Here is a 25,670-nt window from a genome sequence, read left to right on the forward strand (position 1 = left end):
CTCCCAGGGTGGATGCACTATGCACAGTATTATTATCTACTGTACCTACTATATTAATATATGTAGTTTTTAGCTGTCTGTTTCAAATCCTATGCCCAGTATCTCTCTGAAATAATTCCTGTTTGAACTAGAGCATATCTTTTAGAAAAAAATCCAGACTTGTATTAAAAATTGTCGGTGATGGTGAATCCACCATTGTCCTTGGTAAACCCTTTCACTGGTTAGGGTTACCATCACTATTAAAAATATGCATCTTATTTCCAGCCTGAATTTGGCTAGCTTCAACTTCTAGCCATTATATCTTATTAAACAAATATCTGCTAGATTGAAGAGCCCTCTACTATCAAATTTCTGTCCTCCCTGAAGATACTTAGACTGATCAAATTACCCCTTAACCTTATCGCTGATAAACTAAATCGATTGTGTTCTTTGAGTCTTTCACTGTAAGGCATGTTTTCCAATCCTCGAATCAGTCTTGTGGCTCTTTACTGAACCCTCTCCAGTTTTTCAACATCTTTTTTGAATTGTGGCCATTAGAACTGGACACAGTGTTCCACTAGAGGTCTCACCAGAGCAAACACTAGAGGTAACAGAATGTCTCTACTCTTACTTGATAGTCCCCATCCAAAGATCACATTAGCCATTTTGACCACAGGATCGCACCGGGAACTCATGTTCAACGAATTCGTCGGCATGACCTCCAAGTTTTTTTCAGAGACACTGCTTTCCAGGATAGTCTCCCATGCTGTATGTGTGGTCTACATTCTATGCAGATGTAGATTTTACATTTAGATATATTAAAATTAATATTGTTTGCTTGTACCTGGCTTACTAAGTGAGCCAGATAACTCTGTATCAGTGAACTGTACTCTTCATTGTTTACCACTCTCCCAGTCTATGTCATCTGCAAACTTAATCAGTCATGATTTTGTTTTCTTTCAGGTCATTGATTAATATAAAAAAGTTAAAGTGCATAGGACCAAGAACTAATCGCTATGGCACCCAGCTAGAAATGTACCTGCTTGATGAGTCTCCAATCTAAAATTACAGTTTGAAACCAGTCAGACAGTTTTTAATCCATTCAGTGTATGCCATAATTGTTTTTTGTGGTGTTCTAGTTTCTTAATCAAAATGTTGTGTGGTACCAGCTCAGATGTCTTACAGAAGTCTAAATATATTACATCAATAGTATTAACTTTATCAACCAAATTTGAAATCTCATCAAAAGAAGATCTCAAGTTCACTTGACAGGATGTATTTTCCATAAACCCATGTTGATTGACATTAACTATATTACTCTTCTTTGATACTTATTATCAGCTGCTCCATAATCTGTCCTATAATGAATGTTAGGCTGATAGGCCTATAATTGTCTGAGTTTGTCTTTCTTAAATATTGGCACAACATCAGCTTTATTCCAGTCTTCTAGAACGTCCCTCGTGTTCTAAGGCTGATCGAAAATCAACATTAGCAATCCAGTGAGCTCCTTAGGCAGCTCTTCTGAAACTCTTGGATGCAAGTTATCTGGACTTGCCGATTATAAAATGTTTAACTTTAGTAGCTGCTGTTTAACATCCTCCTGAGTTACTGTTGGAATTGTTTCTTCATCATCATCTCCTCTCATGACTGTATCATCCCTTTTCCCCCAAATAAGGGACAAAAATATGTATCGAACACTTCTACCTTTTCTGCATTATTATTTACCATTCTACTGTTTGCACCTAGTGCTGGACCAGTTCCATTGTTAGGATGCTTTTTGTTCCCAATATACTAAAAAAACCTCATTATTGTCCCTAACTCTGCTGGTCATACATTTCTCCTTATGTCCCTTCGCTTCCTTTATCAGTTTTCTACAAATGCTAGCTTCTGGTTTTTTATTTATTATAGTCAACTTCTCCATGCTTCCATTTGTTATATATTGTTTTTCATTGCACTTTCTCCTCTAAGCCAGATTGTTTTTTAACCCATTTGATGCCTTCTGTCTCAATTGTGGCTTTTTGGGCAGCTAGTAAAATGTTTCTAAATGACTCCTAATTATCCTTCACATTTTCTGTTAATATTCTCTCTCCTAGCTGATTTGGCTCATAATTTTTTTTCAGCTTTGTGAAACCGGTCCTTCTAAAGTAGGGGTGGGCAAACTACAGCCTGCCAGACATTTTAAGATGACCCTTGAGTTCCCTCTGGGAAGCGTGGTCTGAGGCTTGCCCTGTTCAGGCTCTCCAGCTGGGGCACAGGGTTCAGGGCCGCTCCATGCGGCTCCTGGAAGCCACGGCATGGCTCCCCTCCGGTGCTCCAATGGGAGCTGCAGGGGTGGTGCCTGCAGACGGGACAGCGTGCAGAGCTGCCTGGCCACGCCTCCACGTAGGAGCTGGAGAGGGGACATGCCGCTGTTTCCAGGAGCCACTTGAGGTAAGTGCCACCCGGAGCCTGCACCCCTGCCCCTCTCCCCATGCCCCTGCCCCAGCCCTGATCTCCCTCCCGCCTTCTGAACCCCTTGATCCCAGCCTGGAGCACCATCCTGCACCCCAAACCCCCGATCCCCAGAGCCCGCACCCCCAGGCGGAGCCTGCACCCCTTCCCCTGACCCAGCCTGGAGTCCCCTCCCACACCGTGAACTCCTCGTTTTTGGCCCCACCCCAAAGCCCGCACCCCCTCCTGCACCCCAACCCCAATTTTCTGAGCATTTATGGCCCACCATACAATTTCTATTTCCAGATGTGGCCCTCAGGCCAAAACGTTTGCCCACCCCTGTTCTAAAGCGATACACGTATGTATCTATATGTATATATTGCTGATTTATACTTTATTGTTTGCACAGAATAAATGTGATGAAGTCATGTTTGCTTGTACCAAAGCTACCACTAATTTTGAGTTCTGGAAACCATTAATATTGTTTCACCACACTGGGACATAGGGGGTTTATATCAGTGTAGCTTAATACATATCTATGTAAGCTGCACTGGTGTAAACACCACTTAATTCTAATATAGCTCATCTACGGGGGTTTGGTAAGGGGTTTGTGCTAGTGTAACTTGATGAGTGTAGTTACAATGGGGCGAATTTCCTTCATGTAAACAGGGATTTGGGAAAGAAGCACGAAAAAAAAATCTTTTGATAATTGTAAGAAACGTAGCCCTCAATTTTTTTTTTAGAAGTGTGCTTTTGGCATATGCTTTCCCTACCCAAAGAGGATAGGGATGCATCAAATAGTAAGCCTCTTTCAGAGAATTATGTATTAAGCCCTTTAGTTCAAAAATATCATTTCTTGAATATAAATGAATTATTTTTTAGCATTACTGACTTCTACAGAAAAGCTAAAAACTTAGAAAATAGACTGCATATCACTGATTATGTGAACTGTTGCATCATGCACTTACTGTGTTAATTTTCTCATTAGGGACGTGAAGAAGACCCACATGAAGGCAAAATGTAAGGGTTTTTGTTTGTTCTTAAAGAAAAACAAATATTGTGGACTAAACTATTTATAAATTTCAGCTATGAAGTTATCTGCCTTTGAAAAGGTGAATCTAACTGTTCTTTCTGGCCTCGTGTTTTCCCTCTACTAATAGCTAAGGTTGATACTCTTCTCTGTCTAGAGGGCTTCTACATTGGTCTTTTGTGCTACTTATGCATAGTGTCAATAGGTTTTCGTGATGGGTAAGTCTTGTATGAGCCCTGTGGATATCGGTGAATTTCACCCAGAATATGCAACATGGGTTACTGTTTGAATATAGAAATTGATGTACTAGAGCTGACCTCTTGTAAAACCAATCTAACTCCAAAATCTTTTAGTTTTGGAGAGAGAATATTACCATCACTAGAAGAATTGAAGTTCTGAATTCACTGATCTGGTTCTTTAATCACCAATATATTGGTATTGGTGATCTCCTCCTTTATTAGCCTCCCGTAATGATGAGATTTTAACATTGTAGCACTCAAGTTTCTCATTGAAATTGCTTCATCTATTAACAATTATATCTGAAAATCCCAAAATGTTAAGTCATCAATATGTATTTTTTTTTAAGAAGCATGAAAATCAAGGAATCATAACATACAGGATTTGGTGACCAGAAAGTGGCATCTGTCATTTGTAGAACCACTTGCAATGAAAAAAGATGAGTGGCAACTAAGTATTTCAGCTGAATTTTCTGCTACTTATTCACTTGATTGGCTTTAGGATCTTTTGTCACCATTGTTGCTGTCTCCTGCCTCCAGTATCACCAGATTCACAATCTCTGAAAGGCTGATGATCAAAGGCACTTCCAGGTATGTTGGGTGGGGAGAGAGAATTGCTGCTGTGGGATTGCAGCCCACGGAACTCTACTGGCAGTTCTTCCACCCAGTTTGGTGTAACACAGCCTCATTAACTGCATCATCTTCATTTATTGAGATTATCCCCTGCACCATTCCTGGAAGTTGCTTCAAGCCTCATCACTTGCAGACCACATGTCTAATGATCTTGCTGCTCAGAGGGTCCTCTGGACAGTCCTTCAAGTGTTCAAGCATCAGGAGACTCTCCTTTAAAATATCAGAGGGGTAGCCGTGTTAGTCTGGATCTATAAAAGCGGCAAAGAGTCCTATGGCACTTTATAGACTAACAGACGTATTGGAGCATAAGCTTTCGTGGGTGAATACCCACTTCGTCAGATGCATTTGACGAAGTGGGTATTCACCCACGAAAGCTTATGCTCCAATACGTCTGTTAGTCTATAAAGTGCCATAGGACTCTTTGTCCTTTAAAGGTGACCTGGAAAGGAAAATAAAAATTGAGCTTATTGTCCTTTGATGGAAAGGTCTGTTGAGGTGTTTAAAAAAGAAAATTACTTGCTTTATTTGTACATTAGAAATGTAGGTCTTTGTCCAGGCAAGAAGACAAATCCTGTTTCCCTCCTATATGGGTACTGGAAATGCCATGTGTATGGAAAGGATAGGAAAGATGGGAGTATACTACATTGCCTGAAAGTTATCATGGAAGAGTGGTCATTGTAGTAGGGGTGACCATCAAGAAGATGGGCAGATGGTATGTGACAGATCATTGGGAGATCAGCTGCTGAGTGTGTGAAGTTAGAGATGGAGTTAGAAGTTAGAATTTTTCCAAAAATTCTTCTATGACATCACCAGTATTCAGACACGAATAAATGGACTTTACATTTGTTACATAAGGGTACCCTGCAGAGCTACATGTATAAGTTATCTGAGGCTGGACTGAAGCCTCTGGATTTGTCATGGCATGGCTCCACCACACACAGGGCTGAACAGGCTACTTTAGCTATGAGATTGGTGTAGTGACTGTGGCGCTGCTCTGCTGCCTTTCTTCCCTTCTGCAACTTGGGTTGACAATTCCTTTCCCCAGCTCCTGTGGAAATTCACAGCACAACTCCAGCTACTTTGTCTGGGTATTTTACCCCTCATTGAAGAGTAGTGACAGGGCATTTACATTCATAATTCGTTTAAATTGCCATAGATCAGTTTCAAATAATTACCAGAAAAAGTATCTAGTATATTCACTTTGTACATGACAGCTCATATATCTAAAACTTTTGTTTGTACTTTGACCGCTACTTCAAATATTTTAATTTTATTCACAATTAATTTTAGATGTTTAAATATTCTGTCAGAGAACTGGATCTTTGTGTAACATGATTTTATGAGTTATGTTCAGTTGATTTACTCCACCTACTAGGTCTTTAATTAAAGATTAATTCATAGAAGCCAGAGCCTTGAAGGCCAACAGAACCAAAAAGAGACTGCTGATAATCTTGTTTTTTTATTTGTTCTCTTCGTCTTTGTTAAGATGGTTCCATGGGAAGATCTCCAAACAAGAGGCTTACAATTTGCTGATGACAGGTATTTGTCTTTCATTGCTAGGGTTAAGGCATAAGGGAACGAGCACACAGAATAATGCTATATATAAATGAGATTGTAAAATCTTTGGAGCAGGGTTCTGTCTTTGTGTCTGAATAGTACCTAGCACAGTGAGCTCCAGATCCTGACTTTCATTACCATAATGCAAATAATACGTTATAAGAGCTAAATATTATAATTAATAATATTATAATTAAAAAAATTAGTATTAAAGACTGTCAGGCAGCGGATCATATAACTTTCATTTTTAATAGCTAATCACTGTACTTACTGAGTAATAAATACTTTAAATATTTGCTATCAATAAAAGCTGTAATTTAGTTATCTGAATAAGAGTATATGGAAGGTACTATTTAGTGTCATAAATAGTGTAAATTTTGTTTTTTCTGTTGGAGGGAAATGTTTCTTCAGGACTTAAAACATCAGGCTTTCTAACCTAGGTAAAGCAGAAAGTTAAAAATGGTGAAATAAACTCCAAAGTAGTATTTACCATCTGCATATTTTATTAGATCAAAACTATTTTTAATTGTTGGAACCTATATCACGATGTTGTCAGAATGGTTTTCTCTTCTCAGTGGAGTGTCTTCATCACTGACAATTTTTAAATCAAGATCGGCTGTTTTTCTAAAAGATATGGTCTAGGAATTATTTTGGGGAAGTTCTGTGGCCTGTGTTAAACAGGAGGGCAAACTAGTGATGATCACAGCAGTCCCTTCTGGCCTTGAAATCTATGAATCTATATGTGAAGTTGGCTAAAGGCTACTTTGAGGGCTTAAAGGGGGGAAAATAAATTAGCAAGTGTCTGGATTTCAAGCTAAATATACACATTTATTTCAAATTCCAATTCATATTTGTATCCAGTAAAATTTGGAAAATGTCCTTTGATTGTACTGTGAAGGAAAACTAATAGTGATTGGCACTTTATTAATAATCCTAATATTGTTTCAGTTGGTCAGGTGTGCAGTTTTCTTGTGAGGCCCTCTGATAATACGCCTGGTGATTATTCACTTTATTTTCGGACCAGTGAAAATATTCAACGTTTCAAAATATGCCCTACTCCAAACAATCAGTTTATGATGGGAGGAAGATACTATAACAGGTAAGCTACAAACAGTTATACTTTTTTTTAAACATATATAGAAAAACAAAGTGTAAATTGTCAATATTTATCATTTACTGGTATATAGATAAATGTGATTTAAAAAAAAATGCTTACATTAATATTCAGAATTTATCTAACCTGGTTAGTGGCTACATAAAAAGACTGAAAAGTTTTAAACATTTTCTTAATCCTAAACAAAGTGTAATTAGTTGGTGTTTATTTTTAAAGTATCTGACATTTTCTTCCATGAACTGGTTTCTCTTGATTAGAAATTGTGGATCATATATGACTTCAAAATTATCATGACAAAATGGAGAATTGATCTGAAATCAACAAGATGGAATTTAATAAAGACAAATGCTAAATACTACACTTAAGAAGGGAAAGTCAAATCCACAAATACAAAATGGGGAATAACTGGCTAGGCAGTAGTTCTGCAGAAAATAATCTGGGGGTTATAGTGGATCACAAATTGAATATGAGATAACAATGTGATGCAGTTGCAAAAAAAAAGCTAATATTCTGGGATGTATTAACAGGAGTGTTGTATGTAAGACACAGGTGGTAATTTTTTCACTTTACTTGGCACTGGGGAGGCCTCAGCTGCGTATTGTTCCAGTTTTGGGTGCCACATTTTAAGAAAGCTGTAGATAAACTGGAGAGAGCCCGGGGGGAGCTACAAGGTTTTATAAAACCTGACCTATGAGGAAAAAAACAAAAAAACAAAACTGGGCATGTTTAGTCTTTAGAAAACACAACTGCGTGGGAGACATGATAAGTCTTCAGATATGTTAAGGGCTGTTGTATCGAGGATGGTGATCAGTTGGTGTGTATGTCCACTGAAGATAGGGCAAGAAGAAGTTGGTTTTATCTGCATCAAAGGAGATTTAGGTTAGATGTTAGGAAAAACAGTTTAACTATAAGGGTAGTTAAGTATGGGAATAGGCTTCCAAGGGAAGTTGTAGAATCCTGGTCATTGGAGGTTTTTAGGAACAGACTGGACAAATGCCTTTCAGGGATGGTTTAGGTATGGTCCTGCCTCAGTGCAGGGGGGCTGGACTAGATGACCTCTCAAGGTCCCTCTTAGCCCTACATTTCTATGATTCTATGACTTATTATAAGTTAAGAGGATGCTGTGTTGACATATAAGATGGAACAAAGGAAAATGAAACTAACATATTACTTCTGAAATAATTAACAGTGGTATATAAAGGCAATGTGTGAATGGTTAAAGTGTGCGGGGGAGGGATATTTACATGAGAGAGAGTATAGCCTCATGATTAAAATCTTTAAAAATCACTGGATTTCTTATATTGGACACATGATTGATGTCTGGGTCAGAAAGTACTAATCACTCTCCCTGGAGTGAAGAAACTCAGGATGGATCTGTTTTGTCACTGGCATGAGCAGGAAAGTGATAGTAATCTGTACTAAAAGAATGGAAATGACAAAATTAGATGCATTCATCCTTCACAGTGGGAAGCTGCTGATATATATCTATTCTCAATACATCTTATTTCCAAGGTCCTATTAAACTCAAGAATGTAGTGTTTTTTGAGTTTCAGCACCCCTTTAGCTGCAACAAGTTTAGCTCCCTCTTCCAGTGGAGATGGTCACTGCTTATCTCATTAATTTGGGAATTTGTCAGACCTGATCACCCAGAACCAGGGCATTCTTCTCCATCCCAACCTAGCATTTCTCTCGCTTCCAGCTTGGCTTCTGAGTGGGTAGAGATCCAGTAGCTGGTGTGTCTGAGAAAGTATCAAGTTCTCCTAGCTGAGAAGTTCAATGGACGATCTTTAAAATGGACTTCAAGTGGAAGATGGTGTGAGGCTAAACAATTGGATCCTTTTGCTAATCCCACAAACAAGATGCTTGAGTACCTTCTACATTAATCAGTCTGGCTTCCAGACATCCTCATTGAAAATTCAGCTAGCTGCAATTTCAGCCTTTTGTGAAGGTAAAGTCTCTTTTGCCCATTCTGTAGTTTTCTGGTTTATTAGGGGTATGACACTTGAATCTTCCAACTAAAATCTCTGCCAAGGGAGGAGCAGAAGTAATTAATTAACTAATTGAAAACGTAATTACTCACACTGCGTTTATGCAATTTCAGATAACTTACATAGTTGTTTTTTTGGCAATACTTTATCACTAAATCAGAAAGCTCTGAACTCCCACTACTGGATCCACCTTATGCTCCATTATGTGAATGTAGATGCTTTCAGATTAATTAAAAGACAACAAATGGGGCATTGAGCCTGGCATAGTTGGTGGAACAGTGGGTGCATGATGTAATATGAGATGATCAATGCATGAATGAATGTTTTAGCTCTTAGACAGAGAGGAAGGGTTGCATTTTAAATATTTTGTATAGGAAGAAATTGAAAGATTTGTGCAAATCCTGGATACATCGCTCCCGGATCTGAGAACCCTTTCACAATCACTACTTTCACTTAAATGCAAATATTTTTAAGAGGTCTAATTTTTTAGAATTTATTTACTGTTGTGATATGTTAAAGGTCATCTGGGGCTCTTCTTTTCATTGAAGTATTTGATTTGTTATCAGTACTTCAATATATCTTTCAAAAATAGCCCTCAGTTCTACAACTGTAAGGCAGTTTGATCTTTAACATTTTATATTTGTTGGTTTGCAATGTCTGTCAAGTGTATGCAAAAAAGATCCATTTTAAAGGTGATCTGTATTATGCCTTAATGCATTGCAAAGTCAGGGTCATGGTGAGTTAATGACTAAACTTGGTCATTTAAAAAAAAATTAGTTGTAATTTAGCCAGGAAAACCAAAATGAGATTTTCATTTTTTGACATCAAGAGGTGGGACTGGAAGCGCCAGAACTTGCCTAAACAGTCTGGTGTGTTTCAAACTCCAGCAGCAACCCAAAGGTGATTTGGGTGGTGGATGGAAAAAGAATATCTATCTTCACCCCTTCCCCTCTGCAAAAATAAAGTCAAATATGTGTGTGTTGCATATTGCAGAAGCAGCCGGGCTGAGAGGAGGTAAGGAGCTGTCTGTCTCCCTCTCTCTTCTGTTACGCTGCAGAACCTGTAGCATCTGCCAGGGTTACCTCAGTTGGGGTTTCCTCTGGTCTTTCAGCAAATGTTCAATCTGCTGCTATACGAAAACCTCAGTTTTATCTTCCTCAGCCCAATTTTTCACCCACTGGAGGAGAGATCAAATTCGCCTTCCTGTTAGGATCTTGAGGGAATGGCTTGATTTCTTTTCTAGTGATAGCTCCAAGTGCCACCAGGAGGAGAGCACATGCAGCCCCAACAACTTCTGCAGTCTTTGTAGGTGAGATGAAGACGACATAGCAGCAGAGACGCTTCACTATCTTCTGATGAGTGTCCATCTTTCACTTATGAGTAGATGGAGTGGGAAACTATGCTTTCCCCCCCTTCGCTCAGGATAGCCGCTGACTAGTGAGGAGGGGGGACACGGTTGCTTTTTTTCCTCCACTCCATATCTCTCTTTGGTTGTTGATATTCAGGTGCTGCTTCCAGAGGTGCTACATGCTTCTGGCTCTACTCTGTGCTCAGAATGTAACGTATGAAGTTAGTTGAGCTGTAAAAGGAAAGAAAAAGGGAAACTTAGTGATGAGAACCAAAACTGCCTAAATTCATTTTAATAAAAATGGAATTGATAGTGAGGTTGGTGAGAGTACAGCAAACTTTACTTGAATGTTTCAGTCATCTTTTGAGCAGTAGAACTTACAGTAAAGTAGTGGAGCACATCAAGAATGTTCTCCTTTCGTTTATACATAAATTTTCACTTCAGGCCCACTAAAATAGCCTGCCATGCTTCTTTCAGCTCTCTACTCTCAGGTATCTGAATATGTTCTGGGGTGACAAAGTTACTCCTGCTCCATAATAACAAAGGATCAGAATCTGCCTGTGGAGTTAAGGAAAACGCATATGTCTTTCTTTGTAATCTTACTTTGTATCCCACAAGTATAAAATATTGACTGTTGCAGAAGTACTTTTCTTGCTTTCATAGATTAATTGTTCCAGTCATGTCAGTGCATCATAAAATATCTTGCAGAATAGAAATTCTGGGATTACTGGAGAGGGAATGTGTTCAACATTCAAAATTTCTTTGTAATATCCCCCAATTACTTTTCAAATTTGTGTTGCTCAAAAAAGACAGCATAATTTTTCTTCATGTTTGTTCTTTTTAAAAAAAAAAAAAATGTGTGGGAAGAGGGAAGGACTTCTTATGCACCTTCACCCTCCCAAATAACCCTCTGTCAACAAGCTTTTGGCGTTCCCTTTCTGTGTCACTCAGTATTTTATGTATCTTGGTAATAATTTTTAAATACTTTTGTAATGAATAAAAACCTTCTTTACCTCTCCATGCAGCTGTGACTCCAGAATCCTTTATACGCTCTCTTATAAACCTTCTCAAATTCTTCAGTTTCTTATAGTACAGTGTCCAAATTTTTGTATAGTACTCCTCATCTGGTAAGGTTTTACCAGTCACTTACTGATTTAATTTTATTATCTCTCCTGATTTGTACTTTTTCTGGTACATTTAAGTTTCAGCAGTATGTTTGCTTTACTAACTGCTATTGGAGAGATGTTAGTGTTCATTCTGTCTCCCAGACCTGATCAATGTCTTGTAGTGTGTGATGGTTCATAATCTGTTTCCTAGTCACATTTAGTTTACGTTTTTACTCATTAAGTAACTTAGACCACCTGTAAACTCAGATTCCTGTATCCTGATCTCTTCAGACATGTACATTCATAAATTAGCAGTGTCTTGGTTGCTCATTCCATTGTATTTGTCTGCTTTAATGATATGGTAAATATATGTTGGTCTGAGTGAGTCATGTTTGTGTTACCTGTAAAAGAATCTCTACATTTATGTAGATAGATAAAATAGAGTCTTTGTATGATGGTCTCTTAACGACAGTGTTGAGTAGCATTAGGAAATAAAACAAGTTCTTCTTTGAGTAGATGCAGACATGTATTCCACTTAGATGTGTACGCACCCGGTACCCTGGAGCTCCAGAGCCTTTTGCCTGGCATTATCTGTAGAGGGGTGGCACTTGTGGCTGTGCCCTCTCCCCTATTCATATGAGGTGGTGCCACCCTGATCTCTCTCTCCCACCCCCCACCCCTCCCCAGTTCCTGCTCACTGCCCTGGTTGGAGTCGGAGCTCTATGTGGTTGTAGTTTTGCAACCTTGCATTTAGTTTTAGCCTAGTTTATTGTATATAGTTAAGTTGATAGTGTTCCCCAGTGATACCCTCACTGGGGTTTAAACATTGTACTTCCAGTGGAGGGGCGAATCCCCGACAGCGACCACCACATGTGGTGCTTGCTTTGTCTTGGTGAGGCCCACCTTAAAAAGCGCTTGACCTGTAGATCGTTCAAGAAGCAGACTCAGGTGGCATGGAAACTTCGCCTCAAGTAGCAGCTGCTTGAACAGGCCATGCGGTCTGACCTGATACTGAGGCCCTCCTTGGGCTGAAGATCATCCTCGGGCTTGGAGAGCACTACTGCCTCTTGTTCTGGGGCAGGCACTTGTCCAAAAAGGCAAAGGAGCCATTCTTTATTGTGGGCACTGAGGAAGAGATCTCATAAAACCAATCAGGGCCTCTCTAGGTTGCAAGGTGACTCCTCTGCCTCCTCCAGGAAAAGCGTGGACTGGCTTAGGACTGGTTTCGGTGTTTAGGATGGCATGGATCTGACCCTTCTCCAGTACCGAGTGGGAAGGACAGAAACCCCATACCATTGACTCCAGTTCCTGCTTCCAGGCATCCATTGATTCCGGTACTGATGAGGGCAATGCCAGTACTGACTGTATCTGCCGTGTCAATGTACCAGGCTGCAGCAGACCTGCTCTGCCTTTGTGTCCCGTCCTCGCTGCTGGTCCAAGACTTTGCAAGGCTTGCGCCTTTGGCAGCCCCTCCTGGAGAAACTCTGCTTGGATTTCTGGGGATGTGGCTACGTAGCGTAAAAGGTCTTGGTACACCTTAAAGTCCCCCAGAATAGAAGGAGAGGACGAACCAGGCAGCACGGCATCGTCTGTTGATGAGGACAAGGGTCTTAGCTGATCCAAAACTGGAGCTCGCTCTAGGGGAGATGTAGCCAAAGGGAGAACTCTGGCTGCCACACAAACTGGTGGATATTCTACAGCCCCCCATCCCTGAGAGAGTGGCCCTCCCAGTCAATGATGTGCTCCTCAAGCCAGCGAGAGCCCTGTTGAGTACACCAGCCTCAGTACCACCAGTGGCTAAGCACATGGAAAAGTGCTTCTTTGTTCCCAAAGCAGAGATTTGAAGGATTCTATTCCTATTCAGCCCTGAATTCCCAGGGATAATGGCAGAATAGGTTCAAGTCTACCCCCGAGGACAGAGACTCTCCTCTGGTCAGGAAGATCTGTACCTCATTGTCCCTGCAGATGAGGATCGCGAGTCAACAAGCTTTGCTGTCCAAGTACGATTTCCTCAATAGGTCAGCCATGTCTAAATTTGAGAACCAGTTGCCAAATGTTTCCATTCTCAACCTCAACAAATTAATCAAGTACGTAAGATTCCACGTGGTCACTCTATTGGCTGTCCTATTGGACTAGTTGAGGTTGCAGAGCCTGTGGTTGGACCAGGAAGCCTCACTCCATATCAGTGTGCTGGAACTTTGAGGCATCCACAATGCATGTCATGCCTTCCAGGACTGTATCAGACACTCAGTGGTTCACATACTCACTGACAATACCACCGCAATATACTATGTGTACCAACAAGAGGGAGGGCATTCCAGGTTACTCTGCCTAGAGGCGATCAACCTGTGGCAATTCTGCATCGAAAAAGACATCACTCTGATACAGTCCACTTTCTGAAGGCACAAAATCGTCTTGCATACCATCTCAGCAGGGTTTTCATCCTGAGCTACCCTTTCATCCCTGAAGGCAAGCGTCCTCCGGGTTGTCTTTGCAACACGGGGTATCGCCGCGATTGACCTGTTCGTCATGAGGGAAAACAGAAAGTGTCATCTATTCTTCTCTCGAAGGGGCCTCAGCTTGGGCTCCCTCTCCAACACCTTCCACTGCAGCTGGCAGTTTACCCTTCTGTACACCTTCCCCCCTATTCTGGTCATTCCTCAGGTCATTCTCAAGCTCAAGGTGGATCCTCAAGTCAAGCTCATTCTCATTGCTCCAGCATGGCCGAGGCAGTGCTGATTCTCAGATCTCCTTGCTCTGTTGGTTCAACCTCCTATTCCGCTTTCTCTCCACCCTGACCTGCTCATTCAGAATCATGGCCACACCTGCCATCCTGTGATCAGCACCTTATGGCATGGCTGCTGCATGAAGAGGAAGAGTTGTGCTTGGAGGCTGTCCAACAAGTCCTACTCAACAGTAAGAAGTCCTCCACTAGGACAGCCTACTTAGCAAAATGGAATAGGTTCTCAGTGTGGTCCTTGGCCAACAGGGGCTTCCATCCAGGATATCTTGGAATACCTGTTACATCTTCAGAAATCAGGCCTTGTGCTCAGTTCTCTGAGTGCATTTGGCAGCAGTATCAGCATTTCATCTCCCTATTCAAAGGAAATCAGTTTTTCCAATGTTATGGTGATGAGATTTCTGAAAGGGCTTCTCCATTTACATCCGCCAGTCTGAGAACTGGTTCCCCTGTGGAACCTAAACATGGTTTTGACTGCTCTAATGGCTCTCCGTTCAAGACCTTTGCAGCCTGTCTGCTGCCCCTCCTGTCTCAGAAAACCGCATTCCTGATAACTATCACATCTGCAAGAAAGGTGTATGAGTTGCAGGCCCTCATGGCTGAGCTGCCTTACACTCAGTCCTCCAAGGACAAGGTAATGCTGCAACCACACCCAAAGTTTTTATCCAATGTGGTCTCTCACTTTCATCTGAATCAGACGTTTTACCTGTGTTTTTCCCAAAGCTGCACTCTTCCCCGGAAGGACAGTGCCTCCATGTTCTGGATGTCTGGCGATGTCTAGCCTTTTATCTAGACAGGACTAAATCGTTTCATGCTTCACCAGCCTGTTCATGTCATATGTGGACTGCATGAAGGGGCAAGCAATCTCTGTACAGACCATCCCTAGATGGATAACATCCTGTATTAACAAAAGCAACGAGGAGTCCTTATGGCACCTGAGAGACTAACCAGTTTATTTGGGCATAAGCTTTCATGGGCTAGAACCCACTTCATCAGATGCATGGAGTGGAAAATACGGGAGCAGAGATGAAAAGATGGGAGTTGCCTTATCAAGTGTGAGGTCAGTCTAACGAGACAATTCAATTAACAGTAGGATACCAAGGGAGGAGAAAAAACTTTTGTAGTGGTAATGAGAGTGGCCCATTTCAAACAGTTGACAAGCAGGTGTGAGTAACAGTAGGGGGAAATTAGTATGGGAGAAATTAGGCTTAGGTTTTCTAATGACCCAACCACTCCCAGTCTTTATTCAGGCCTATTTTGATGGTGTCCAGTCTGCAAATTAATTCCAATTCTACAGTTTCACATGGGAGTCTGTTTTTGAAGGTTTTTTTGTTGAAGAATTGCCACTTTTAGGTCTGTTATTGAGTGACCATGGAGATTGAAGTGTTCTCCTACTGGTTTTTGAACGTTATAATTCCTGATGTCAGATTTGTGTCCATTTATTCTTTTGCGTAGAGACTGTCTGGTTTGGCCAATGTACATGGCAGAGGGGCATTGCTGGCACATGATGGCATATATCACATTGGTAGATGTGTAGGTGAACGAGCCCCTGATGGTGTGGCTGATGTGGTTAGGTCCTATGATGGTGTCCCTTGAATAGATATGTGGACAGAATTGGCACCGGGGTTTGTTGCAGGGTTTGGTTCCTGGGTTGGTGTTTTTGTTGTGTGGTGTGTAGTTGCTGGTGAGTGTTTGCTTTAGACAGCGCATGAAATGGCTTCAGCTACACCTCCTCAGTGGATACAGGCTCACTCTGCGAGAGTGCAAGCAATGTCGATAGCGTTCCTCAGTGACATTTCCATACTAGACATTTGCAGGGCGACAACGTGGTTGTCCATACATACGTTTATGGACCACTATGCTACTCCGCATCTTCCAGAGCAAATGCAGGCCTTGGAAGGGCAGACCTGCAATCCCTATTTCAGTAGACTCCGAGCCCCGCCCCTCCTGGATGGGGTACTGCTTGTGAGTTACCTAAGTGGAATACAGGTCTGCATCTACTTGAAGAAGAAGAAACACTTACTTGCTGTAATTGTGGTTCTTTGAGATGTGATGCAGACATGTATTCCACGACCCACCCTCTGTTCCCTCTGCATCAGAATCTCCTCATGGGCTTTCAATGAGAAGGAACTGAGGTGGGTTGGGGCACCACTGACTCATATAGCAAGTGGAGGGGACATAGCCATGAGGCGTGAGTTGCTGTCCCTCTACAGGTACTGCTTGGCAAAAGTTTCCAGCTCTGGTGTGCTGGGCCCACACACACCTACGTGGAATACATGTCTGCATCACATCTTGAAGAACCACAGTTACAATAAGTGTCAGTTTCTTTTCACATAACACTCCAGCTTGCAAAATTCTAGTGAGAATTTATCAGCCTTAGCACAAAATCTACTTGACAACTCTTACAACAATAAGAAAAAATATTAGTGGCCTGTCATTTACTGAATCTGGGTGAGTGGGTGAGTAGAATTTTGCAAGACTGCTTTATTCATTGTTGCTTTCATGACAAGGAATGCCGTTTACTGCAGCTCAACACAGAGTAGTGCATAATGATCTTATCATAGTTGGTGAGATGATGGTAAAATGTCATTTCTGGAGTGCAGAAAATATTTTCGCTATATTTCATCTTAATAAAAAGCGAACAGTATGACATTTTTAATAAGTCAGGTGTGACACAGGGACCTCTAGGTGCAAACTGGCAGAGGGCTACAGGGGTTAGTAATAGTTAAAAAGTTAGTAATAGTACCAGAAAGGTCCCATGAGATGAGCTTTAGAATAAAAACGTAATCCACACTAAGCAATTTTGTGGGAAATACCCTTAAGCATCAAGTATACACAATGCGTTCCATTAACTCTTGAAATATAAAACACACAATACCAAATGGAGACACTTAATGACTCTGAAATGAGCAATGCACAAACTAGCTTATGAAACCTTACGCATATTCTGTTTAGATTCTTCTACCTAGTCCATTCATCTGAGAGCCTTATGCACAATTTACATTGGCAAGTGTAATGGCCAAAGATTCCATCACATATGCCCTGATGAATGTATTTTCATATACTTCCAACTAACAATATGTATTAAAAATATGTTTGCTAATGTATTTCCGATTTAATTATTTAACTGTTTTTATTTTCAGGTTGATATTCTGTATAATAGGATGTGCTAAGAATCCCTACATATTGTTCATGTCATTGCACTCTAACTTAAATCAAGGATATTTCAATAAGAACTATGCATAAATAAGTAAAAGAAAGTCAAAGAAATATGTTGAATTTTAGTTTTCATCTATCACCACCTCCCCATCCTAGATTCTTCAAAATACAATTTCAACCTGATTCCCTCTGGTAATTAGAATGCAAGCTTTCCTATAGAGGAGTTCTGCTGATGAGTATTTAATTTAACATGATTTCTCAGTGACATCTACATATGAGCTGTATAATCTGTGTTACGGACCTTTTCTATTTCCCATTCCCACCCCCTAGAAAGAAATTGCTTTGCACAGTGAAGTGTCTCCCCTTCCCCTTCCCTAGTGATGATGAGACTTAGGGCTTGGCTACACTTGCAAGTTACAGCGCAGTAAAGGAGCCCCGGGCGCACTAGCTCACTACCTGTCCACACTGGCAAGGCACCGTAGAGCGCTTTGACTGCGTGGCTACAGGGCTGCTGGTACTCCACCTTGGCGAGTGGAATAACATTTGCTGTGCCCCCGCTGGAGCATCGCGGCGCCAGTGTGGACGAGGTGTTGCATTGCTGCGCTCTGATCAGCCTCCGGAAACGTCCCATAACCCCTTAAGTCAAGTGCCCACTCTCGTCATTGCTTTTGAATCACTGTAGGAATGCGGATATGCCATTTGAAAGCTCCATTTCTGACAACCAGCATGCTTATCTGCTCCAAGACAAAGCAACCATTACTGTGGAATGCTGTGTATGTGAGAGAGAGGCGGGGTGAGGGGGGGTCTGCTGCGGCTTCTGAACTTACAAGACAGCAAGCTGACATGCTCTCAGCTCCCCAAAAACTTACTCTCTCTCCCCCCACATACACACAACACATTCCACCCCACCCCACTCCCATTTGAAAAGCACGTTGCAGTCACTTGCATGCTGGGATAGCTGCCCACAATGCACCGCGCCCAGTGCCGCTGCAAGTGCCGCAGATGTGGCCACACCACAGATGTGGCTACGCCAGTGCGCTTGAAGCTGTCTGTGTGGACAGACTGCAGCGCTTTCCCTACTGCGTTCTACGAAGGCTGGTTTAACTCAAAGCGCTCTACATCTGCAAGTGTAGCCATGCCCTCAGAAAATTATTGTTGATAAAATAACAATTTTCAGCCTGGCTGAACAGCTGGGAATGTATTTGCCCTTACTTATCTTTGAGTTTTCTATGTCCTCATCATCTAGCCTTTTGAGCAACAGTTTTAAACTCTGTAAGACTAGTTTAGGATTCTAATGTATTTTATTAGCAGAACTCAAAAATGTGATTACTTACTCCTGTATTCTGGCTGATAAAAGTGAGATCACCTTTCTTAGCATGTGATTTTATTAAAGATTTATGTGAGAAATTTAATGTGTGAATTTTATGTTGGAAAAAAGACTTATAAACTTATTCAAAGTTTATAATTTTTTATTTGAACAGTATTGCTGATATCATTGAGCACTACAGAAAAGAACAAATTGTTGAAGGATATTACCTTAAAGACCCTGTCCCAATGCAGGTGAGATATTTAGTGCCACACAATATTTCTAAAGAGTGTGGGATTTTTAGAGTGAAGACAGTACTTGGCCTAACTGATATCAACTAATTTATAATTTAGACAGACACTATTACAAATGGCAGAGACAACAATAATATCAGAGTAAAGATAAAAACTAATATTTTCTCTTAGGTTATGTACTGTCCAATATATTTAACATGCTTTTTGGCTTAGCTGTTCTGGCTTTTTTCTGCACTATCCTAGTCTCACATCTGCTTTCATTTAAGTTTCCTTATTTTCTGTGAATGAGCATTAATGAGAGCGAGGGTCAAAATAGCTGTATTTTGAAGCAGATGTATTGTGGAGAAGAACTGTGCAATCTTCCTCACCCAGACCTGTTGAGGCTTTTTAATTTTGACTTGTGCACCCTGTTTTTTCACCGCTAGGCTTCTTTAGATTTCTTCCTGAAGTACTGAGACACAATGTCCTTAATAAAATATGTGCAGTAATGAAAAAGTTTTAAAACGTTATCTAATGTAAACTTTGAGAAAACATTCTCTGTATAGGAAATAACTAAACTGTGTATCATTCTTTCTATTTCTCTATACATACATAATGAGACAGACACACTCCATGTGTGTTCCTTAGCAAGTAGGAGCAGGTCAATTTTTATTTTCCATCTTTCAGAATAATTGTCTGACCACATAAACTATTCCACACTAGCCAAATGTGATGTGCTATAAATGTAGGAAAAGTTACAGAGGGAATGTTAAAAATGACATCCTGAAAACTGATCAGTCCTTTTATTAAAGAGCATAAGATTACAAGAGATATTTGAAAATAAAAAACATTGGTAAGAATATTTCCATTTGCAGCATTATAATCAATCTGATATTTCCGAACTGAAAAATACTGATGGCTGTTATTTTTCTTTACCAGCATCAAGAACAAGTGCTTAATGATACAGTGGATGGAAAAGAAATCTATAATACAATTCGTCGAAAAACAAAGGATGCTTTTTATAAAAATATTGTCAAAAAAGGGTATCTTCTGAAAAAAAGTAAGAACATTTCACTTCTAAGTATAAAGCAGTCTCCTGAAAATTAAATTACATTCTTATATTTTGATAACTTCTTCAAAATTACTTGAAGAAAGCAGACTGTGTGTACAGCATAGGGGACTTTATGCTGGGAAGGCAGGGAATCTGAAAAAAGATTTGGGGATCACAGTGGATAATCAGCTAAACATGAGCTCTGAGTGTGATGCTGTGGCCAAAAGGGCTATTGTGATCCCTGGATGGATAAATAGGAATACAGAGTTTTTTCTCAGTTTCTTGTACATAGTTAGCTAGTTATCTCTCTTCCTACCTTGTAAATAGTCAATTATTAGTTAGAAAACCTATTTATTGGGTCCTTTTTTTTCTTTTTCTTTTTTTTTTTTTTGCTGTTTCAAATTTTAGTCCGTTCTGTGCTAGGTACCAGAGATATCCAGACTTTAAGAGTTGTGTGTCATATGGGGTGTCTGTTCCTGTTGTGGGGTTTGACGTCTGAGCCCAGCAGTGTCGCTAAGTGGCAAGAATCCATGGCCGATCCGCCCAGCCTGTGCTGGCCTGTGGTCGGGGAACCCTAGCCTTCCCTGCTTCACCGGGTTCCAGCCCAGTTCCCTATGACTGGCCAGTTGGCTTTTCGGCCTAGAGGGCAAACACTACCAATCTTTCTCCTTGGTCATTTGCTACTATGTTCTCAGCCCCCTCGAAAATCACAAACGGGGTCGGCTTATGAACTCTTGGGGGAGTTCTCGCTGACAGTAGTCCAGAGGCTCTTCTCCTTCAATTGCAACTCTCCGTTCCTGTTCTTCATGGGGGCCTGCAGCAGGTTCTGGTCCAGGTGGTGTGGGGATCCTGCAGCCTTTGCAGGAGTTATCAGTGTAGGACTGTTCCCTTGCACTGTCTGCCCTGACTGAGCTGGACCCTTCCGTTTTGAACTTCGCCTCCATTGCAAGCATGCCTAGCAGGTGCGGCTGCGTGGGGCCTTGTGAGCCCAGAGCTGCTTGTTAAGCCTTGGTTCCCCTATGTACACTCACATCACACCCCCACATGTGCTGTCTTTTGTGCCTTGGTGAAGGACAAATTAAAGAGGTGAAGTTTCTATTTTCTCAAGAAAATAATGCAGCTTTTCAGAGACCTTTGCTGCAAACAGCACTTCATGGAGCAAGCTACGTAATATAATACCCAGTTTCTGAATACTTGTAGTGTGTCCAGAGTCCAGTACTTTATTTATCTTTATTATGTATTTTCAATCAAAGCACGCATTAAATTGAATTGTTTGCAGGGACAGTGCCTTAGTTTGCAAACTGTTCAGATCTAATTGTATCTTGAAACATGGACCTCTTTGTCCATTGACATGTATGGGACTTTATGCAGGCAGCCCTTATGGCTTTGCTGAGTCCCATTGAAGTCTCTGAAACTGCACAGGGGTCAATTTGAACATATCTGATTACATGATTGGGACCAAAAGTGGAGATTTAGATTTACTATTGTGCAAATTTGAGCCCTTTTAGATACAGTCTGTAACTGTAAAATCTGTGTTATCTGGCACTTTACCAATCGGAAAGCTCTAAAACTGACATTTCTGATATCTCCCAATACAAATCTTCAATAGAATTTCCAGGTGTCCGGTTTTCAACTGGAACACCAGGCCAAAAAGGGACCCTGGTGGCTCCGGTCAGCACCACTGCTCGGGCAATTTAAAAATGTGGTTGATGCGGGGCCGGCAGGCTCCCTACCTGTCTCTTTGTGGCTCCCTGGAAGTGGCGACACAGCCTTGCTGCTCCTAGGCAGAGGAACGGCCACAGGGGCTCCGTGCCCTGCCCCTACCCCGCCCTGAGCGCTGGCTCTGCAGCTCCAATTGGCTGGGAACCTTGACCAGTGGCAGCTGTGGGGGCAGTGCCTGCAGGCGGAGGCAGCGTGCGGAGCTGCCTCGCTGCACCCCTGCCTAGGAGCACCAGACACATGTCACCGCTTGCGGGAAGCTGCCAGAGGTGAGCACCGCCTGGATCCAGCACCCTGAAACTCCTCCAATGCCCAAACCCTCTGCCCTGAGCCCCCCCCAACCCAAACTCCCTCCCAGAGCCTGTGCCCCTCACCCCCTCCCGCACCCCAATGCTGAGCCCCTTCCCACACCCAAACTCCCTCCCTCCATTGGTAAGTATAACTCTTAGTTAACCGGATTTTTGACTAACCGGCACTCCTCATTCCCCCAACATGCCAAATAACAGAGCTTTTCCTGTACTAAGATACACTAACTTCATTTCCAAGAAAAGTTTGTACTAAATGTTTAAACTGCTTATTGTTCTGTTTTGAAATCTGGCAAAGCAACTTTGTCCTCTTCAATTTTTAACTGTAGTGTTCATTAAGACTTAGGAAAAATTCTGCAAAAGATTACAATATGTTAACAGGACTTCTAACTGCTTTTTTGTTTGTTTTTTCTCCAGGCAAAGGAAAGCGATGGAAGAATTTATACTTTATTTTAGAGGGGAATGACGCCCAGCTTATTTATTTTGAAAGTGAAAAGCGAGCCACAAAGCCCAAAGGTTTAATAGATCTCAGTGTGTGTTCCGTCTATGGAGTTCATGACAGTCTGTTTGGCAGGTAAGATAGTAGCTTTTAGTTCCCATGTCTGCAGTTGTACACTGTTTGAATATTACAGTTTTATAAGTATATAACTTCATTTATTTCCATATATTTCTCTTTCAACAGGACAATAAATTAAACGTGTTGGAAATTTTAGAACTCTTAAAGTATCAGAAGTTTGTAGTGTGAAGTAATAGGCAGGATAACCACTCAGGCTTTTAGATTAATATATTAACTCAACATTGAGTACACTGTGTGTTCCACCCATCAAAAATGGAGCACACTGCATTCATTAAAATGGTAATAGAATAACGTCTGTCATATTATAAAATTTTGGATAGAGACCAAACGTTGTTGAAATTGCAACGAAATGAGCCCTCTTTTGTTCAGACATCAGCTGAAAATTAAGATAGTTAAAAACTAGTCCATTGATTTTTAATTTTCAAGTAGAAAAGCTCTTTTGATGTTAAACCAATATTGAAGCAGAATGAAAGCTAATTCATAAGCAAAAATTGATATAATCCATTTTTGGGAAAGATGATAACCACTAGGAAGAGATTAAGAATAACAATCAGCTTTGCTTTTGTTTTAACATACCAGGTACATGATGCAGAGAACACATGCAGTACTGAGTCAGATACCTAGCAAAGGCCTAGCGAAATATTTGTGTTCAGAGGCTGCTACTCACAGGAGGTCGTGGTGATCATAGTGGTGGCCAGTAGTAAAAAAGTTAAGAATTGTGGGTGGGATTTTTAAATTGAATTTGTAAATAGCAAGAAATGATTCTTAGCATCTTTTTTGTTAATCAGTTATTAAAAATGTGTTCAAAAACAATTTTGTGTTATAACTTGTTGCTTACACCAAATAAGAATAAATACATAACCATAACATAATCCATTAAAATAAGGGATTTTTTGCAACCTGGAACCCTGGCACTTCAGCCACAAATGGAGTAGCAGCTATGTGACCACACATGAGATGGGGTAGAGGGCAGAGTAGGGTCAGGTTACCATTTTGCCTAAATTATTAAACGCATTCTTTAAATAGACTTTTAATAGCAAGTTATTTGCTATCAGAGAAAAACTGGACCATTGTGACAAAGAAGATAGTGTAAATATACAAGAATAAAGAAGTTTGTTCGGGTGTATTTAAAGCTGTCAAAAAAGTTGTATGATACTATAATTGAGAATGTGTGTGTAGTCATATACGTAAATTGTATTGAATTGATGTGCATGTACTGTAGCATCAGAGTAAAGGCTGTACATGCAACTTAGCTTTTTCTTGCCTAACATAACTCCATAAGATTTTTGAAAGAGAAAAGAAATTCCATAATATGGAACTACTTGACTAGACGCCAACATTGCACCATATCTCATTTAGCATTGAAATTTCCATGGGGACAGTTCCACATCTTTTACCTTACAAGATGACATCTCCACATTTTGTGCTATATAGCAAAGTCATCCCTACCTGCATGTGCAGTGCAGTCTATCTTTGTCCTAAAGGTTCCTTAAATGTTTTAAAACATATTAGTTGTACTGCATGCAGGTGAAGTACGATTTTTTTTTAAAGGTTCATAACTCAGTGAAATCAAAACATGTTTTCACTTGAATGCTCAAAAGGTATTTTTCTTCTATCTCTGTGAAAATTCAGCTTCCTATTCCCACACACTGCAATGCTACAGCTGTCCAAAAAAATGGAAATTTTTTGAAGAAAAAATGATTGTGTTTTTAATGCTGTTTGTATTCAAACAACTGAACTGTGTTGGCTCAGATTTTCCAAAAAATATTTGTATTTTGCCAGAGATCAGCAAGCAAAGCAGTAAGTCAGTAGTGTGAAGATGTTACTCTTTGTTACTAAAACTCTTGTTTGATTTTTTTTTTTAAAGGCCAAACTGTTTTCAGATAGTAGTTCAGCACTTTAGTGAAGAGCATTACATCTTTTACTTCGCAGGAGAAACTCCAGAACAAGCACAGGTAAGAGGCTTTGGCATATAAAAGAGAGCAAATTTTTAAATAAGCTATGCGTGTTTTGAATTAAGGTTTGTGGTAGGAAACAAGTATGCTACATGTAGACAGTGACCGGTATATAGAGCTTTTTGAAGCCCTGTCCATTGTAGTAACTTTTCAAACCCATGGGTCAATAGTTTCCTTACAGACTTAGGCCTGGATTCTACAATGAGAATTTTGTGGGCACAGGGTATGGTTCTTATTGCAGGATCAGAATCTTCACCCCATCTCTGCCTTGGGGTTAGCACCTTCATACTCACGTCCTTTCCCTTGAGTTCAGAAAAGCAGCTCCGCTTGGTGGGAAAGGGCTTGAGTGCTGGTCCTCTTCTCCCCACCCCAGCCCTTCTTGTTTGTGTGTGGTGGGGGGTTCCTTCTAGTTTTCATGAAATACTACTATCCCTGTAATGCCAGGTGTGTGTTTTCTCTGATTCCCCAGTGCTGCAGGTTGTCTCAGAGATAACAGAAAGGTAGTAGCAGTAGGACAGAGCCATGGTCTCCTCTCTTGGCCTTTCAAGGATAATGCCTGGGAGCCAGGAATTAATGCACCAAAGGGAGAGGAAAGAGGTGACAAGTGAGGCTTAGGGAAGGTAAAGGGGGACTCTTATCTCAGTCTCCAAAATATGGGTCTGTCACTCCTCACCCCCTTGTCACCCTTCAAAAAGTGAAATCAACTCCGCGACAGAATTAATTACTGCTGCCAGCAGCGATGTACTTTATACAGTTTTTCTGTTTGCTTTCTTTAATTTAGTGTGATTCAAAACCTTATTATGTGTACTCTTCCTTATAGCGCTGTGGCAGTTAACTTTGTTTTTATTTATTGTTATTCTTGCACCATTTTAAAATACTTTTCCATATTCATATCCTACAATAATGCTAACAAGTCTAAAAAGGCAAAAAAACCCTAACCCTAAATTTTGACAAAGTATGGAATGACCTTAAAATCTATTTTATATAGACTTTCATTAAATGTGCTTCAAAATAAGCTGCCTTGTGCATAAGCTTCTGTACTATAGGGTAGTATTATGATACTCATGCTGGACTGGCTGACCAACTGTTCTTATGGTTGCCAAAATAAAATCCATTGTGGAGGGCATATTTTAGGTTAGACAGCCCTTTGAGCCAATGCAATTAATTGATAACTCCTGATGCAACAGGTGTATTATCAGAGCCA

General features: G+C 40.7%; 1 protein-coding gene across 2 annotated transcripts in view; it reads left to right on the forward strand.

Annotated features, from left to right (window-relative positions):
- Positions 1-25,670, forward strand: part of RASA1 (RAS p21 protein activator 1) — a 124,149-nt gene that overhangs the window by 53,405 nt on the left and 45,074 nt on the right. For both annotated transcript variants that reach the window (XM_048851924.2, XM_075128561.1), the window contains exons 6-12: positions 3,398-3,429; positions 5,795-5,847; positions 6,814-6,964; positions 18,802-18,880; positions 19,799-19,919; positions 22,352-22,508; positions 24,379-24,466. In XM_048851924.2, coding sequence (XP_048707881.2) covers positions 3,398-3,429; positions 5,795-5,847; positions 6,814-6,964; positions 18,802-18,880; positions 19,799-19,919; positions 22,352-22,508; positions 24,379-24,466 — 681 coding nt within the window. The remainder of the gene's footprint in view (positions 1-3,397; positions 3,430-5,794; positions 5,848-6,813; positions 6,965-18,801; positions 18,881-19,798; positions 19,920-22,351; positions 22,509-24,378; positions 24,467-25,670) is intronic.

Source organism: Caretta caretta, chromosome 5 (genome assembly GCF_965140235.1).
Source record: "Caretta caretta isolate rCarCar2 chromosome 5, rCarCar1.hap1, whole genome shotgun sequence".
Taxonomy (NCBI): Eukaryota; Metazoa; Chordata; order Testudines; family Cheloniidae; genus Caretta; species Caretta caretta.